Source organism: Pelodiscus sinensis, chromosome 15 (genome assembly GCF_049634645.1).
Source record: "Pelodiscus sinensis isolate JC-2024 chromosome 15, ASM4963464v1, whole genome shotgun sequence".
In the NCBI taxonomy this organism is placed as follows: domain Eukaryota; kingdom Metazoa; phylum Chordata; order Testudines; family Trionychidae; genus Pelodiscus; species Pelodiscus sinensis.
This window is the reverse complement of record NC_134725.1, coordinates 32,202,701-32,221,281: the sequence shown is the minus strand read 5'-3', so window position 1 is coordinate 32,221,281 and position 18,581 is coordinate 32,202,701. Positions and strand designations below refer to the sequence as shown.

The window sequence follows — 18,581 nt, the reverse complement described above, 5'->3', positions numbered from 1 at the left end:
AAGAAAAAAAATATTTTTATTTTGACAGTCCCCCTCTACAACCACCATATTTTTCAAACAATCTAGCATTTAAAAGAGAAATGCAATTATCTTCATGGAATATAGCTTACTGTGACTGAGGCTAAGTATTTTATATACAAGAATGACAATTATTTCTGAAAGTAATAATATGGAAATGCATGACTCACTTTCTCTAGTGATTTATTCAAATTATCTTACAGTTTTGATATTTTAAAAAAATACACACAAATATTTAGAGGATCCCTTAACAAAGCATATTTTACAACCAGGCTTTGGTATATTCACTCTTTACTCATCCACTTGGTCTTGAAAATATTCATCTAAAGTAGCAGATTTATCTTCTTCATTTTCCTGCCACAAAAAAAACCCAAAAGAAAAGTAAATATTAGTTCAATTTACCTCTATGGTTACATCAAGTCATCTATTCTATGGCATTTTTATTGCAATAGAAATAACAACATTCCATAAAACAGGTGACAAGCAATATCAAGAAGCAATCTGGTTCCTATAGTGCAGGTGTTCCCAAACTTTTTGACACAGGGACCAGTAAATCTGTTCATGAGCTTTTGGGGGACCGGTAACATTCAATTTCATATTTGCATATTCATTAAGCAAATGATCAATATGCAAATAAGTTGTTTCTGGTCCTCCCAACGCCCCCAGTGCCAGCTTTAGAAAAAGCTTTTGATACGGTCACCCACAATATTCTTGCCAGCAAGTTAAGGGAATTTGGGTTGGATAAATGGACTGTAAGATGGATAGAAAGCTGGCTAAACCAGGGTTTCCCAAACCAGATGACGGATTTTTTGGACCAGGGGAAGTCATTTCAGGGCTCCTGATTCCCTCCCTCCCCACTAGGCTTCTTTGCACCTCCCTCCCCTGCAACCAAACTGAGCTGCCCACCTCCACTGGTTCCCTGCAGCTCCCCCAAAACCATTCCCCACAATCCAAGGGAGTGCAGCACCAGTTCCCTGCAGCCCCTCACAGCCCAGTTGAGCTGCTTTTCTGTTCCCTATGCCTTCCCCCATCCACCTCAGCCCAGTTGATCCCCATACTGGTTCCCTGCATGCTTCCCTCACAGCACAGTTGAGCCCTGTTTCACTGCAACTCCCCTCAAAGCCCCACAAAACTGCTGAGCCCAGCTCTGATTTCCTGCCACTCCCTCCCTTTGAGTCTAGCCCCGGGTTCCCGGCACCTCCCTACTCCTGCAGCCCAGCGCCACATATCTCCTCCCTGCCCCGCCCACAGCCCAGCCTGGCACCCCCCTCACATCAGATGAGTAGCAAGGGTGTTATGCAAAAGCAAAATTTGCACCCCCACCCTTGCCACGATGGGGCAGGGCCCTGAACCTTTAAACCCTACCTTTAAAGTCGCTGCTTGGCCCTGCCTCGGAGGCTTGATTGCACAGGGAGTACATGGCCCAACAACGCTCATGTAATGTAGAAAGTTGCTACCTTATAGGAATGTGCTACTGGTAGCATTTTATCATCTGTACAATTGTAAGGTAGTGCTCCTATAGGAAACTGCTACCAGAAGTAGCACAATCCCACAGGGAGCATTTCCATACAGACCAGGTTTGCCACAACTCATGATGCTGTGTGCTCTGCTCCCACCCCAGCCCAGCGCCCCCCTAGTGTGGTGCCCGGGGGCAACTGCCCCCCCCCACTTCCTCCTCGCTATGCCTCTGTGCTGGGAGCCCGGAACATCCGGTTGCATCCTCTGCCCAGCCCGGTCCAGGGCTTGGGGGACCCGGTGCCGCATGGGCACTCCGGAAGCCCTGAGCACCCAGCAGCCACGCAGACGCCCAGTATTATTTTCCCACGGCTTGGTAGTGAGCCATGGTTTGAGAAACACTGCTATAGCGTTTTTAGACACACCCTAATCCTTAATGTAATAGTTCCAAAACTGAATCCACGTATTTTGTATATTTAAAGGGTGCTGAACAACTGAATTTCAAAATGGAATAAGAAGATGGATATTTATTTCTTCAGGATTCATGAATATATTATATCTGAATAATAATAAAACTGAGTTTAAGCCATCTGTCTCATTTGCATATATATTTTAGGTATTATTTTACTGTTCAAACAAAAGGCTTGATGCAGAAATTGTTGGGTGGATGCTTTGCCAACTTCATGCAAGAAGTCAAACTAGAAGATTTCCTAGGGTCACTTCTGGCTATAAAATATAGGAATTATTAATTTTAAAACCTTGTATGAGAAGCAATGCAAACCACAGAACCATGCCACAAGAGATTTTCCATACCTATCCATGTTCATTATAGTCAATACATACACTTAACTCTGCCCTGCTCAATAGTAGCAGGCTCCTCTTCTCCTGCACAAATCCTTCTTGGCAGCATCAGTGCCCCAAGAGATGTAAGAGTGTAGCCATTTAAATGGCTAATTGATAAGCACAAGCTTATTGGTTACCCAAACAGATACCCAGCTACACACGGCTCCTGGTTCAACTCCCGGGAGCTGCTTACCACACTGCACTGCTGCCTTTGTATCAGAGGCAACAGCATGGGGCAGCAGCCAGCTTAAATGCTGGCTCCCGGCATACACAAGCTCCTGGGGAGCTAGCTGCCACCCCATCAGTGGTTACACAGTTATCAAATTCCATGTATTTTAATATCCCTAATGCCCACGTTTCAAAATAGCACTAACACTCTCTGAAACTCAATGAATTACATTTAATTGATTGGGCTGGATTTTTTTTAATGTTACCTCTTAAAAAATAAAAGTTCTTTACCTTTGGTTCTTTAAATTCTAGATCTTCCCCATACTGAATGGCAAAGTCTATGTGCTGCAGCACAATATTTAAGCTTTCCTCATCGGAGTGATCATAAGGTAAAAATCGAACCATGCTGTAGTCATCAATCTGGAGGAAGGTTTTCAAAAGCATAGCTCTTAGATTATATGATTAATCAATAATAAAGAACACTTCAAACACCAAACACCAATCCACACAAGTATCAAAGGAGTAGCTGTGTTAGTCTGTATCTGCAAAAACAAGGAGTACTGTGGCATCTTATACACTAATCCACAGAAATGCCTTCAAGACAGGGACACTAATAGATTAGTTGCTTTACTGATGGTGAAAGTAAGATAAAAGGCCACACAGCAAACCAGTGACCGAGTCACGATTAGAATTCTGGAGCTCCTAGTAGCCTTTCCTCTGTGCAGTTCACTATACCATACTGCTTACACATCAGGATCACTCTGACATTATCATGACAACATGCCCAACATAAGATGTAGCCACTGGATGTTGGATCAAAATTAGTCTGAGAGAGACTAGGCTAAAAAAAATCCAATCTGTCAGCATTTTCACTCATATGTCTGAGAATTCTCTAGGACAGTTGTTCCCAAAGTTGATTCCTCCAGACCTATGGGGGTTCATCATGCATTACATGGATCATTAGGTCCTAGAGCTAGGTCTGAAATGCACCAAAACAGCTTTCTGGCACTTTTGATGCATGTAGTACACCATTTTGTTCTAAAAAATAGCATCATCCATACAGTGTAACCTCCCATGCACTGTATGAGAGAGGTCACGCTGGCAAGGGGTGCTCTGGGAGCACTAGAAATGGAAGGGACTGAGGACATTTAGGATATGTCTATACTACACAGCTATTTCAGGATACCGGAGGTATCCTGAAACAGCTACACTGCATCTACACAAGCCTCCCGATATTTTGAAATATTTTTCAAAATAATGGGCATGCTATTTTGCCATCCTAGTAAACCTTGTTGCATGAGAGATAAGGGATGGCATTATTTAGAAATTTGGCACGGGTGTAGATGTGCCAAACATTTCAAAATAGATTAGAAATAAGATACGCAATTTGCATACCGCAAATTGCGTATCTTACTTCGAGTTTAGGATTCTGTGTAGGGTGTGTCTAGACTACAGGGTTTTGTCAACAAAAGTGGACTTTTGGTCGACAAAACTATACCTGTGTCTATACTGCCGCTGAGTTCTATCGACATAACGTAGACAGAACTCAGCAGTTTTGTAGATGGCTGTAAACCTCATTCTACGAGGAATAACATCTTCTGTTGACAGAGTTCTGTCGACAGAAGGCGTTATTGCAACTACACTATTCTTTACGTCTACACTGTCATGTCGACAAAGTGGCTTGCTTTGTCGACAGAACTGGCTGTAATCTAGATGCTCTTTGTCGACAGATGCTTTGTCGACAATATCTGTCGACAAAACTTTTGTCAACAAAAGCCTGTAATCTAGACGTACCCTAAGTGTTAGATACTACTACACGAATCCTTGATGGAAAAAAAGAATGGGAACCACTGCTTTAGTTCCCAGCAATACTAGTAAATCAGTTGTATCAAAACATCATTTTGAGAAATATATTTTTATAGCATAGTGTGTGCAGAAAAATTAACCCTGATACTGTTATATTTGTAAATCATAAAGGATTGAATTTCAAAAGTGTACTTGAACCTGTTAGGGTTAAACAGCACCACTGCTACTTACCAATCCGCATATAGCTTTAGTCAGTTTCTTGAACATTTTGCTTTTTAGTATATTTGCAGAATCTTCAGTCACAGAATACATATCGGGATCTAAATACCTGAAAAAAGTATGTGTTAAAATTAGAAAAAAAACCCCCCAAAACTCAGCAGGGCTTTGAATTATGTATGGTTTTTCAAATATTGCCACTATTGCCTGTGGTTTTGTACTTTTCATTAATTTTAGAAGGTAGCAAGTTTGCAAGTGCTATTTTTAAAATATAATTTTCTTACATGTATAAGATTTTCTTACATGGTTATAAGATTATGATTTCTAGCACCAAATTCTCTAAATATTTAGCGAGGACTATTGGAAAAATGTAGATCTTGGTATTTACATAAAAGGAAAAGGGACTATATTTTCATTTCTATTGACAGTTACAAAATAATGAAGCAGGAGGATCTCTAAAGTTGGATTTGAACTACACAGGTGAAAGCCTCTGCAAATGGATTCAGAAGGATCTTATAGTTCTCCAAGACAATTCTCTACCAATATGCATACACACATACATGCAGAAGATCATCTGTAAAGTTAGCTGCAAATTACCAAACACTGCATGATAAATTTGGCAATTTAACAATTCCATCTGGCTTGCCCTCCCCACCAACTGTCCCAGAGAATCGATTTTCACGTAATAACATTAATTCAATTGATCCTGAAACTTGCCTCAAGTTATTTAAAAACAAACAAACAAAAAACAAACAAAAAAACCACTCCACATATTTTTCAAAACTTACTTTTCAATTTCCTTTTTAGCTTTCTTGCTCAGCAAATCCATTTTGGTCATGATGTTGATCTGTGGAATCTCTAATGATATCATTGCACTGAGTGCTGCCAAGACACCGGAAATAAACTGACAAAATAAGAAAAGTGCGAAGTTAAAAGAAAAGTTAAATACAGACAGATTCCAAATATATAGCAATAACTTAGAGTTTTTAAGAGGTAGTGTAATCACTACAGTAAATAGACTACTACTGTATCACAACAATGCACTAAACTTCATGATAAAGGAAGCAGGTAGTAATACTACTCTATGGTGTCACAACAAAACTGTAACAACCCCATCTTCCCCAGGTCTAGAATCTTTGAAATCTACTATTTATTTTGAACAGTTTGTTTGCGCAAAATAAAAAATCATATTTTGCGATTACCTGCAGATACCAAATTTTGCATAAAACAATCCTGCCATTTAAATTAGCTGAATGCACTACGTTTTACACAGGAATATGCTGGGTAAAAGGTTTAAATAATTATTTTTGTTTTTCATCAGAAAAAAGTCATGACTATTATGATTAGAGTTCAAAAAAATTTGCTAATTGAAATTGAGTCACCTATTCAACTGTCATTTTAGTGCAAAGAAAATTTTTACTGTTACAAATCACAAAATAATTCAAATTAGTTTCGGAAAGAGTAATGGAAACTTTAGGAGTTGGATTCAAATTTACTATGGATGGTAATTATTCAATAAAATGAATAGTATTTGAAATTGAAATCCTACAAAACTTAAACTGTTCTTTTACTTCCCTTTTGCAAGCACATTAATAAAAAAATTCTATTACATATATTTAATTTCTTGAATGTTCCTATAAGCATAATCTACACAAATAACTTTGCCTGGTCAACAACGGGCCTCACCTGCTAGTCTCTCCCTCTCTCTATTAAAAAAACCCAAAAAACGTTTCCTGTGGGACAACGGAATGACATCATCATGTCTCAACTGCCTCTTTCCTCCCTCCCCAGTGCTCAGCTGTGGTGCAGAGGCTCCTCCCCCCCGCAGGTGGGGGAAGACCGCAGGGCCTACAAAGCTTCAGAGCAGCCCCCCTCCCAGTGGTCATGGGAAGAGCCAGGCCTGGTGAACCGCTGCCAGGGAGGAGGGGGTTAGGATTAGGTCATGGCTGGCAGGAGGTTTGCGAGGGATGAGAGAAAGGGCCCTGGATCAGGGAAGGAAAAGGGGCTGGGGTGGGGCAAGGAGGGAGAAAGCGCCCTGGGCTGGGGCAGGCGGGGAGGGAGAAAGGGGTCCAGGCTGGGGCAGCCACAGCCCAGCCCTTCCCAGTAATCACAGGGAGAGCCGGGTTGCCTGCCCCCCTGGCGAGAGGGGGGTTGGCAAGTGTAGTGAGCAAGGGGCAAACCCCCTTTCCCTCTCCCCCACGGAGCACCCCTCTCTCCCCCCTCTCCTCCAGCAGGGCTGGGTTGGGTGAAGTGCTGTGGGGAGGGGAGGAGGGACTGACTGCGTGCTGAGGCAGGGGCAGACTGGCCCAGAGGGATACTGGGAATTTACCGGTGGGCCGTCTGCTGAAGGGCCAGCTGGTGGCTGCTGGAGGGGGATTGTGATGCGGGGTGCCGGTGTATCGCAGCCTGAGCCTGGTACTTTAAGTTTCCTGGTGCCGGCCAGGGCACGGTGTGGGGCCGAGGGAGCGCATGTGCAGCGTGCTCAAACGCTGCACAACAGTTGAGAGGGGAGAAGCCCGAGCGTCTCCCCTCTCAGCTAGTTTGAGCGCTTCACCTGGACACTGATGCCAGGGAGGGGAGAGAGGCGGGTCTGGAGCCGGGGGAGTGATCCAGGGGACGGGGTGCTGAGCGCTCAGCCCGGGCGGGAGGCTGGGGGATCCAGGAGGAGCAAGCAACCTCCCCCCATGGGGGTCGGCACAGGTGTTGCACGCCCTGGCTAGTCACCCGCCCGAGCGCCACTCCCCTCACCCTGGCTCCTCCTCGCTCGGCCCTGGCAGTGCTTGGCGGCTGCTGCCTCCCCCGCTGCTGGCTGGGGCCACCCGCCACGGCTGTTGCACCTTTTGGCTTCACCTGATTGCAAAGGCAGCGCTGCTTTGCGGCTCCGCGTGGGCACGTGATGGCGGGAGGTTCCAGCTCGAGAGAAGCGAACCTTACAGGGCAACGTGGGGATGGGAACAGTTGGGGTGCCTGCACAGCGACCCCCCCTCCCGAGTACTGAGGAAGAAGTCTGCCCCCGCCCCGCTGTCAATTTGCATGGAAGAGGGTGGGGGTTGTTTTTGGAGTGAGAGAAGCCCTGGGTCCGTAAATCCCCAGCTCCTGCAGTCCTGTTACTACGTGACACTCTCCATTTTCTTCAAACATTTCTAAGCTTCATGGTTAAAGAGAAAATCTTTGAGAGGAGATATTATGCATGTTGTGATTACATATTTATGTCCCTATGAGCGTATCTGGATCTTTAAGAGGTTTTTTTGGGGGTGGGAGGAGTTGAGAGGGGGAGAGGTTACAAAATAAAAGGAAAATGTACATGCTTTATTTAAATGATAGAATTTGTCAAAAATTAAGGGAAAAAGGAAGTTTGTCTTAATATCAGAAGGAAAGTGATTAAAACATCAGATATAGTTTTTTGGTGGACAATATTTGCAAGTTTTCTGTCTTTTGCTAGAATAAAAAGGGGTGGGGTACAGGGGTGAGAGCAGGGGCTGGGAGAGTTGAGGAACACAGGATAGTGGTTGAAGGCAGGAGGTAGGGGGCTGAGGGCACAGGGTTTGGTGTGGGGTGTTAGGGCAGGAGTATAAGGTTGTAGGGCTGGAGTCAGGGCAGAGATATGCGGGACTCTTGGTAAGGGGTAGGGGTTACAATGTGTGGGCAGGGAGCTGAAAGGTTTGTGGGGGCAGCTCAGGGCAGAAGGTGATAGAATGAGGGCAGGAGGGGTGGATTCAGGGCACAGGGTCTGATGCGGGGGCTCAGGGTAGAGAGGTGGGGGAGCAGGAGTCAGGGCAGGCAGTAGAGGGTGCAGAACTCAGGAGGGAGCTGGAAGAGGTTACGGGGCTTACAAGGGTGATGACAATGCTGTGCTGTCAAAAGCGAAGCTCTGTCCCCCGAGAGAAGTCCTGTCAGCGACTCCTCCAAGGGGGCAGAGGACCTGCATGGGCTGGGCCTGGCCTCAAGTTTGTCTGGGGTGAGCAGGGCTCCGTGGGCCAACCCTGGCCTTCAGCTGGCCCCCATTTTGCAGCTGGTGAAGGAGGGCAGGGTTCTTCATATAAATTTCCAATAAAATGTTGACAAATTTTAAAAATTATCTTGTTTGCATCATTGTCAATAAATCAGAATTTTTTCTATAGTGCTACTTCTTTAGTGCTAGTCCATCAGCATTACAGTGCTTAATTAAGTTAAACTGTTTTTATTAACGTGCATGTGGCAAGTTTTCCAATACTGTAAGCTTATGTTTGTGTTGCTAAGAGCAAGTCAGGTACAGGGGAACCAGTTTAATAATCCCGCCTAGGGCACCATAAATCCTAAGGACAGCCCTGATTGTATTCTTTATCTCCTGTATACATTGGCTACATCTACAAGCTAAGTGTGTGATTCCCTTGCTCACAAACATATCCTCACACAAGCCCTCATTAAAGCTATTCATAGTATGACTATGTCAAAAGTCTGAGGGAGTAGCCATATCAGTGTGTATCTGCAAAAACACGGAGTCCTGTGGCACCTTAGAGACTAACAGATTTATTAGGGCATAAGCTTTTGTGAGTAAAACCCACTTTATCAATATATGTTGAATATCTTCATCAACAATTTAGATATTGGTATAGAAAATACGCTTATTAAGTTGGCAGATGATACCAAGCAGGGAGGGGCTGCGACTAATCTGCAGGATAGGGTTATAATTCAAAGTGGCCTGGACAAATTGGAGAAATGGTCTGAGGTAAATAGGATGCAAGTGCTCCACTTAGGAACGAACAATCAGTTTCACACATACAGAATGGGAAGAGACTGTCTGGGAAGGAGAACGGCAGAAAGGGATCTAGGTGTTATAGTGGACCACAAGTTGAATGAGTCAGCAGTGTGATGCCATTGCAAAGAAAGCAAACATGATTCTGGGATGCATTAACAGGTGTGTTGTGAGCAAGACACGAAAAGTCATTCTTCCGCTCTACTCTGCGCTTATTAGGCCTCAGTTGGAGTACTGTGTTCAGTTCTGGGCACCGCATTTCAAGAAAGACGTGGAAAAATTGGAAAGGGTCCAGAGAAGAGCAACGAGAATGATTAAAGGTCTAGAGAACATGACCTATGAGGGAAGGCTGAAGGAATTAGGTTTGTTTAGTTTAGAAAAGAGAAGATTGAGGGTGGACATGATAGCAGTTTTCAGGTATCTAAAAGGGTATCATAAGGAGGAGGGAGAAAACTTGTTCATCTTGGCCTCTGGGGATAGAACAAGAAGCAATGGGCTTAAACTGCAGCAAGGGAGCTTTAGGAACTTTTTCCTAATGTCCAACCTAACTGTCAAGGTAGTCAAACACTGGAATAAATTGCCCAGGGAGGTTGTGGAATCTCCATCTGTGGAGATATTTAAGAGTAGGTTAGATAAATGTCTATCAGGGATAGTCTAGACAGTATTTGGTCCTGCCATGAGGGCAGGGAACTGGACTCGATGACCTCTCCAGGTCCCTTCCAGTCCTAGTATTCTATGATTCTACGATGAGATGAATTGGAGTGGAGTTTACGGAGGCATGGATACTCTCTTTCTTTTGTTATACATACATATGGACAAGGTCACAGGATTCCTAATAGTTTTATGAATAGCAGAGTAGCACAGGTAGTGGCTACAGAGGCATAGATGACATGTACTAAGTCTAAACCCATCTAAAATTGGCACGTATGTACTCGGTACGGCTCAACCATGTCTCCACTGCTGCTGACTATGCTATTGAGGTGCTATTTATACTTGCGCTAACTTGGTGAGAGTGAGTGCAAATATGTATACATAAACAGGGAAATAACATCCCTGGCTTCTTTTGTAGAGATAGGTGAATGAAGATACAGGGTCTCTCCCCTTCTGTACTATACTTTTTTCCAACTTACTCCATCAGCCTTTTTCACCCAGTCTTGTGCATATATGCACAACTTACCCTACAGCCTCATTTCTGTCTTTTGCTAGTTTTGCCCCTACTAGCAACAGACAGATATGAAATGTAGGAGGCAAAGCAATGTCTAAGGACATTGTTAGGTCAGAAGCCAACCTACTTCTGGGCGAGTTCTAGGATTCCCATCTCAGTGTATCCCTTACTTCAGGAACTTCATTTTTCAAGTACCAATTTTGCTCATTTTACAGGTTAATTGATACAGTGAACAGTCAGCATTCAAGGATTTTTCGCAGATCTCATGACTCCCATTTCCTACCCACACCTCCATAGACTATTAGGCCATAAAGAATATTTAAGTTTACAAAAGAGTGACAATGGAGAGGTGAAAAATGCTATGATTGCTTTTGAATTAGGGATGTAACAGTACAGTCGATTAACTGATAAGCAAAAGCTTATAGGTTAATGCTATAGACTACACTCATTGCCCCCACCCCCCGCCAGTAAAATTTTTAGCAGGCTGGCCAGCAGCCCAGCTTAGCCCTGGCTTGCACTGGGTCCTGGACCTACCCCCACTGCAGCTCTGCATTTAAAGTTTATTAGAAGCTAGGCAGCCCGGCTCAGTTCCGGTTTGTGCCGGGTCTGGGAGCTCAGACTCCTCCCCCCCGGACAGGGGCTGCCTGGGGACTATAGAATAGTCGACTAACCAATAAGAATTCATGAGGTTAATTGACTATTCAATTCACCAATATTTAACATCCATATTCTGAATATAGTTATTCATTTCTCCAGATTGTTCATCTGTAAATTAAAAACTTTGTTACAATCAATTTAAAACTCCTACCTTAAAAGATTCCACCATAAACTGAGAATCAACAAGAAAAACTCCACAGACACGAAATTCCCACTGTTGCAGCTGCTCCACCAGCTGTTTCATCATTGGCAAATGAGTATAAAGTTCAATCTGACCTAGGACACATACATAATTAATATGCAGGAGTGTAAAGCTAATGCTGAGACAGTAATAGCATATTAGTTCATCAAATACCATTATAGTAGATAGGCAGAAGATATTGCTATTAAAATTAGTGAAATCTAGCACAGAATGTGTGATAGCATTATCTAAAAAGAAGTATTTGCTCTTGGACAGTTTTAAACAAAATAATATGTTTCATTTTGGCACTAAACCACATAACAGTTAAAAAAGGCTTTATCTGCAAATGATCAAATACATGCAAAAAAAATCTACACATCAGATAAGAAAAAAAATTAAGTCACCAGAATATAAAAGCTTGTTTACCTGGGCAATCAAAGAGTATGTAGTCATCCTCCACATGGCCAAGACAATCCTCAAGCCAATCAAAGTTATTGGCAAAGTATTCCATGCAAAACACTAAACCACCATTGGGACCAAACCTTAAGTTGTCATCTTCCATAACATCATCTACTTCAATTAATTCTCGAATGTCTAGAATAAAAAGTGCATGTTTTGTGTTTTTTTCAACACTTCATAAATAAATTCCAGAAGCAAATTCCTACAAGTTTAAATCTCCAAATGATCTTCGCCAACTAAATTTGTTTCACGTGCTGCCCCAGCTCTCCCATCCCCCATGCCTTTTGCCAATTTTTGTGATTTTACAGTCACAAATTCCTGGGTTTTTTTTAAAGTGTTGTTTCTTTTCTCCATTCCTTCAAACAGACAAAAAAAATGTATATATAGGGGGAAACCAGAACACTGACTATTTCTAAAAGGTTTGTAAAATACTGCTATAGATTCAGGAAAAATATTGTATAGGTCCTACTAATATTGCCTCAAAATACCATAGTTTTGTGTGTGTGTGTATAATATATATATATATATATATATATATATCCTTTTATTAAAAAATAAAAATCAGATTTAAAATCGGGAGAGTGCTGTAAGTCAAATCGGAACAGCTTTGACATGCAGACAGGTCAAATTTGAATTAAATTTGAATTTGTCATTAAAAAGAAAACTCGATATTCAAGCCTGATTCAGCCTGTGTAAGAACTGTTCTATTCTCTATCCATTTTCAGCAGTTCGGAGAGTACAGGAAATTAAGAAACAATGCACCCAAACACAACTCACCAGCCATCACAGGATAATTGAAGTATTCTGCTGCAGGGTCCAGGTTAACAACTTGCACTGAGCGGTTTAGGGCTGCACAATGCTGAACCATGGTGGAACAGTAAGTGCTCTGTAATTTAAATAGGAATCTTATTACCCACTGAAAGTACCTAAAAGTTGCAATTTTATACCTGAAAGTAGAGGCAACAGTCTTAATATTGAAAGCAGGAGTCTGGGAATCTGAATACCCGAATTCCATTCCCAGCTCTGCCTGACGTAACCGTCCAACATATGCAGCACTTCCCCTCTATGCCTGAGTATCCCTGGCTGTGAAAGGGGGATAACACCTCCTCTGTACAGCACCGTCCAGTCTCCCGATGAAAGGAGCGATGCAAACGCAATGCAAAGGGTTATCTGTAGGCTACCACAAAGGACTATTTTATCAGAAGAGTCACCGCCACTTTACACCATGTCAGATTGCAAGAAACGCCAACGGGAGTACACGGCAACTTCCACTTAAGCCGCCTCATAACCCTCCACTTACCCCCACGCCTCCAAGTACTTACCCATGCCTCAGTTTCCCATGCCTCAGTTTCCTCAATTACCCCAACCCCTTATGCCCCGCCCCCATTCCCGCCGCACGCCCCGGGTCCACCCTCGGTACAAGGCGAAGGGTGGTCTCACCTTCCCACTGCCCGCCGGGCCCATGACCAGCTGGGCGAAGCGGGGCATGGCTGCTGCTCAGTTTCTCCAACGCAGCGCGGAGACAGCAGGGACCGAGCGAAAGGAACTGACCCCTCCGCGATCCCGTAGCGTGGCGGATACGCCGTATTCGCACACTAGAGCTCCTCGGATACGGAGCGTCCCAAAGCTCAAACTTCCTATAGAGGCCGAATCGCCCCGTTCGGCTCCTGGAGAGGACGTGGAAGACTATTCCTGCGCACGCGCGGAGACGCTTTGCTGGCGGAGTGGGCTGTTGGGCGGGGCGCCGAGGCTCGTACCTGGGTTAACCTAGTGGGTCACAGGCGTCTGGGCGGCAGGTCCGCAGAAACTGGCGGTGCCCAGAGCCCGCAACCCCTCCCCCCCCCAGATCCGCCCTCCCGCCTACGCCTCTCGGTGGGGAGGATGGAGTTTGGGTGCGGGAGGAGGAGTGGGGAGGATGGAGTTTGGGTGAGGGAGGAGGAGTGGGGGGTGCAGTTTGGGTGAGGGAGGGAGAGTGGGGGGGTGCAGTTTGGGTGAGGGAGGGAGAGTGGGGGGGGATGCAGTTTGGGTGCGGGAGGAGGAGTGGGGGGGTGCAGTTTGGGTGCGGGAGGAGGAGTGGGGGGGGTGCAGTTTGGGTGCGGGAGGAGGAGTGGGGGGGGTGCAGTTTGGGTGCGGGAGGAGGAGTGGGGGGGGTGCAGTTTGGGTGCGGGAGGAGGAGTGGGGGGGGTGCAGTTTGGGTGAGGGAGGGAGAGTGGGGGGGATGCAGTTTGGGTGAGGGAGGGAGAGTGGGGGGGATGCAGTTTGGGTGCGGGAGGAGGAGTGGGGGGGGTGCAGTTTGGGTGCGGGAGGAGGAGTGGGGGGGGTGCAGTTTGGGTGCGGGAGGAGGAGTGGGGGGGGTGCAGTTTGGGTGCGGGAGGAGGAGTGGGGGGGGTGCAGTTTGGGTGCGGGAGGAGGAGTGGGGGGGGTGCAGTTTGGGTGAGGGAGGGAGAGTGGGGGGGATGCAGTTTGGGTGAGGGAGGGAGAGTGGGGGGGATGCAGTTTGGGTGAGGGAGGGAGAGTGGGGGGGATGCAGTTTGGGTGCGGGAGGAGGAGTGGGGGGGTGCAGTTTGGGTGAGGGAGGGAGAGTGGGGGGGATGCAGTTTGGGTGCGGGAGGAGGAGTGGGGGGGATGCAGTTTGGGTGCGGGAGGAGGAGTGGGGGGGGTGCAGTTTGGGTGAGGGAGGGAGAGTGGGGGGGATGCAGTTTGGGTGCGGGAGGAGGAGTGGGGGGGATGCAGTTTGGGTGCGGGAGGAGGAGTGGGGGGGGTGCAGTTTGGGTGAGGGAGGGAGAGTGGGGGGGATGCAGTTTGGGTGAGGGAGGGAGAGTGGGGGGGATGCAGTTTGGGTGCGGGAGGAGGAGTGGGGGGGTGCAGTTTGGGTGAGGGAGGGAGAGTGGGGGGGTGCAGTTTGGGTGCGGGAGGGAGAGTGGGGGGGGTGCAATTTGGGTGCTGGTGCAGCCTCTGGGCTGGGCCAGTGGATGTAAGAAGGGGTGAGGGGTTACAGGCTTTGGAATGGAGTGAGGTGCGAGAACAGGTGTGGAGGGAGAGGGTACATGTTATAGTGCTGGGCTTCTCAATATGTGGCCCATGGGCCATATGCGGCGCTCAGCCCGTTTGTTTGCGGCCAGTGGTGTGGTTTGGATTTACGCAGGGCTCAATATGCGGCCTGCAGGTGAGAGCCCCCCCCCAAAAAAAGTAGTCAATATAATGGTTTTTTGGTGATATGCGTTTTAGTAGTTTAAGTCCTGGACTGTCATTGCTCACTAAAAGTGCTGTCCTATGGATGGAAATCGGGTAAATATTGCATTTTATTAATATCAGCACAACTGACTTAAATGGGGCCTGTGTGTTATGTGGTCTTGCTTAATCTTTGTATTCATGCCCAAAATGTGAAAGAAGCTGAGTGTATATATATTTGCATGTATATGCAACCACATTTAAGTTTCAGCCCTCAGCTAGGGTTGCCAGGTGTCTGGTTTTGAACCGGACAGTCCGGTATTTGAGCTTTCTGTCCGGGAAACAAATTGAGAAAATACCCGACATATAAATGTCCAGTATTTTCTAATTAAGTAAGTTTTATTGTTATCCTGAGTATCAGTACAAAGTTGCATAGTGCGTGAACGTGTCTACCAGCCAGGCAGTACACAGCTACGCAGTAGGGAGGAGGGGGCGGGGGTGAGGCGGGATGGAATCTCTGGGGTCGGACTCACTCATGCACCCTGCCGGGACCATGCACGGGATGGGCAGCACTCCAGGATCTGTGTGTGCCCAAACCAGCCCTCTCCCCACCAGCCAGTTCTTCCCCTCTGACCCCTCCTCCCCCGCCCGGCCAGTCCTGCTCCCTGCCTGCCAGTCGTCTCCCCCGCACCGCCGCAGTCAGCCCCGCTCCCCTCCGACCCTCTCCCGGACAGCCCTGCTTCCCACCAGCTGGTTCCTTTCCCCCAATCTCCCCCAGCCAGCCCTGCTCCTCCCGACCCCCTCCCAGCCAGCCCCGCTCTCCACCAGCTGGTCCGCCTCCCAATACCCCTATTTCCCCTGGCCAGCCCCACCCCCGCCAACCTTCTCCTGGCCAGCCTTGCTTCCCACCAGCTGGTTCCTTCCCCCAATTTCCCCTGGACAGCCCTGCTCCTCCCGACCCCCTCCTGGCCAGCCCAGCTCTCCGCTGGCCAGCCTCCACCCCAAAATCACCCCGGCTAGCCTCGCTCCCCCTGACCCCTTCCTGGCCAGCCCTGCTTCCTGCCAGCCATTCTCCCCCTCCCCCCACCATCAGATCTGCTCCTCCTATCCTCCCCGCCCAGCCCTGCTTCCCGCCAGCCAGTTGCCCCCTGCCCCCGATCAGCCCTGCTCCCCCGAACCCCTCCCAGCTGGTTCCTCCCCTCCCCCCATTCTGAGATCTTGTATGTCTGATATTATTTTGAAAGCCATCTGGTAACCCTACCCTCAGCATGTGCGGTAGGTATCATTGTGGCTCCCAGGACTTCCAAAGTTGAGTCACCTTGGTGTAACGCTTAGCTGTGGCACCCAGGAGTGGGGACTGGGAGTCTCTGTGTTCTGCTGCCAAAGATGGCTTTCAAAAAAATATCGGACACACATGATCTCTGTAGTGTAGACAAGGGCTTAGCTTCTGAAACTTTTGGGTACCATTGGCTCACATTTTGTACCTTTTCTCTGCAACATGAGAGCTAGAAAGATGCAAGCTGAGAGTCTCAACGTGATGGACCCCCTGATGCTTTATGAAATGGACTTATGGGTACAAATGTACATAACTCCAAAGTGCTTTGAGCAAATTACTTCATGTAACCTATCAATCTTCATATCTTAATCTGCTAGATCTGTTCATCTCATTTTGGTATGTGTGTCATTCTTGTGTATAAAATTAGACATATGGACTGGGGAATGCTTTATGGTTTTAAATGTGTGAATGAATAGCATTAAAGATGCAATGTCTTGATGACCAACTTGATGACCAACACTTTCTTTTGTCCTTTAAGTCTTAGCAGTGGTTGGTCTGGGAAAGTCACATGTTCACCCCAACTGGCCAGGTGAATTCCCAGGAGGGAATCTTTAAAAACAATAGGAAGGTAGTAGTCTGGGTCTTTGGGCTGGTTGGGCAGATGTGAAGAGGGTGAACTAAAGGCTCCAAGGTGAGGGACAGCCCTGGTTTGGAAGGTTGTGCTGGAAATGAGACAGTTTTAGGGTGAGTTTATAGTTTGTTCTGAGGATTTTAGTTAGTGTCAGAATTAGCTTAGCAGTTTTTGTTACGTTTGATTTGTAATCTACTTTGCTCTGCCTGTTCTCACTTACTACCACTTAAATCAGGGCTACTCAACTTTGGAAGCCCCGAGCGTCACAATGATACTCACAGCACATGCAGTGGGCCACAGCTTAAGTGTGGTTGCATATACATGTAAATATATATGCAAGTATATGCAAATAACTTCTTTCACGCTTATTGGCATGAAAACAAAGATTTAAGTTGTGGCGCTAGACCCAAACATGGCCAGTGTGAGCCAGTCAGCACTTTTTAGATTCTGCCCACAAGGCTAAGTAGCCAGCACTTCCCACAATGCCCCAGCTCCTGACACCTCCTCTCTGGGGACTAGAAACACTGACACTCTGTACCCATCTGGTCCAGCCAGCCTGTCCACTTGTGTCTTTCAGTGCTCACCCCGCATGGAAGATGCCTCGTCATTGTGGAGTGTGTTCCCAATAGAGGCCACGTTCAAAGGATCCCACCTGCAGACCGCGTGTTGAGCCACATAAACCCAAATCAGACCACAGGCCACAAATAAATGGGCCATGAGCCACATGTGACCCACAAGCCATGTGCTGAGTAGCCCTGACTTAAATCCTACTGCTTGTTGTTAATAAAAACACTTTATTTTCTATCAAGCCCAATGAAAATAATTTTTACCTGGCAGGGAGGGGCAACCAGTGTGTACATTTCCCCTTTCATTGCTAAAGGGAGCTTACCCAAGTAATTCATTGGTGGGTTTTGATCCCATTTGGGGAGTGGTATCTCAGGAAGCTGGGGCCTAAACTGGCCTTTCCTTGGACCAGAAGAGATTCAGTATCTTTACTGCTTCCTGGGGGCAGAGGAGGGCACTGATCTCAGCAAGGTATCTTGGCTGAGGGAGACCAGGAAGCTGGCCCTGCAGGATAGGTGGTGAGGAGGCCCAGAGAGTGGGAAAGCAAATGGCAGTGGCCCTGTCAGCACTCCTGGAAGCCCCTCCCCCAGGGTCTTCTGTGAGCTCACCCCCTCACTCTGTGCTAGATTGTGACAAAAAATAACTAGGAGCTGAAAGTCTTAAAAAAATAAATATTGCAAGATGAGATGAAACTGATTTGGCAATGTGGGTTTACGTACCCCAAGTAAACTAACTGCCCTCTCCGCATGCTGTGCCTCTCCTGTAAGTATATTCAGAGAAACATCTTTGTATCACAGCTAGCTAATATCTACACCCTAGAAGGGATGTGTGTGTCAGTAACGGAGCAGCCTTGGGAAAGTCACTTCACCTGCCTGTCCCTCTTCCTGTAAAATGGGGGAGACACTAATTGACCTGCCTCGTGCAATGCGCTGAGACCAGTGGATAAGAAGTGCCAGACAGACGCGCATTGTTTACTACACGCTGGGTGATGGGGAGCCGCACCCCTCTAAGCCCAGGCTGGTGTAACAGCTCAGCCCTTCCCCTGTGCTGTCCTCACCCCCGCCTGCGGCACAGGATCCCCCCTTCTGTGCGGGTCCAAGAGACTTGGCTGCAAGAGCAACGCCCCATTGGCTCCCGCACGTGTTAAAAGCGGCCTCGCCTCCGGTGGCCGAACGAAGACTGCACCTTAGCTTCCTTGCGCCGCCCCCACCCGAGTACACCCTACGGTGGCCCTAA

The 18,581-nt window shown here is 46.8% G+C and overlaps 1 protein-coding gene across 1 annotated transcript; it reads right to left on the bottom strand.

The window, feature by feature from the left end:
- Positions 1 to 184: 184 nt before the first annotated feature.
- Positions 185 to 13,372, bottom strand: GPN3 (GPN-loop GTPase 3). Its single transcript, XM_075898591.1, has 8 exons — positions 13,144 to 13,372; positions 12,481 to 12,589; positions 11,671 to 11,838; positions 11,215 to 11,339; positions 5,295 to 5,410; positions 4,522 to 4,618; positions 2,776 to 2,904; positions 185 to 372 (listed from the first exon to the last, which is right to left on the bottom strand). The coding sequence occupies exons 1-8, from the start codon at positions 13,189 to 13,191 to the stop codon at positions 310 to 312; spliced, it is 855 nt and encodes a 284-aa protein (XP_075754706.1). The 5' UTR covers positions 13,192 to 13,372; the 3' UTR covers positions 185 to 309.
- Between the last annotated feature and the right edge of the window lie 5,209 nt (positions 13,373 to 18,581).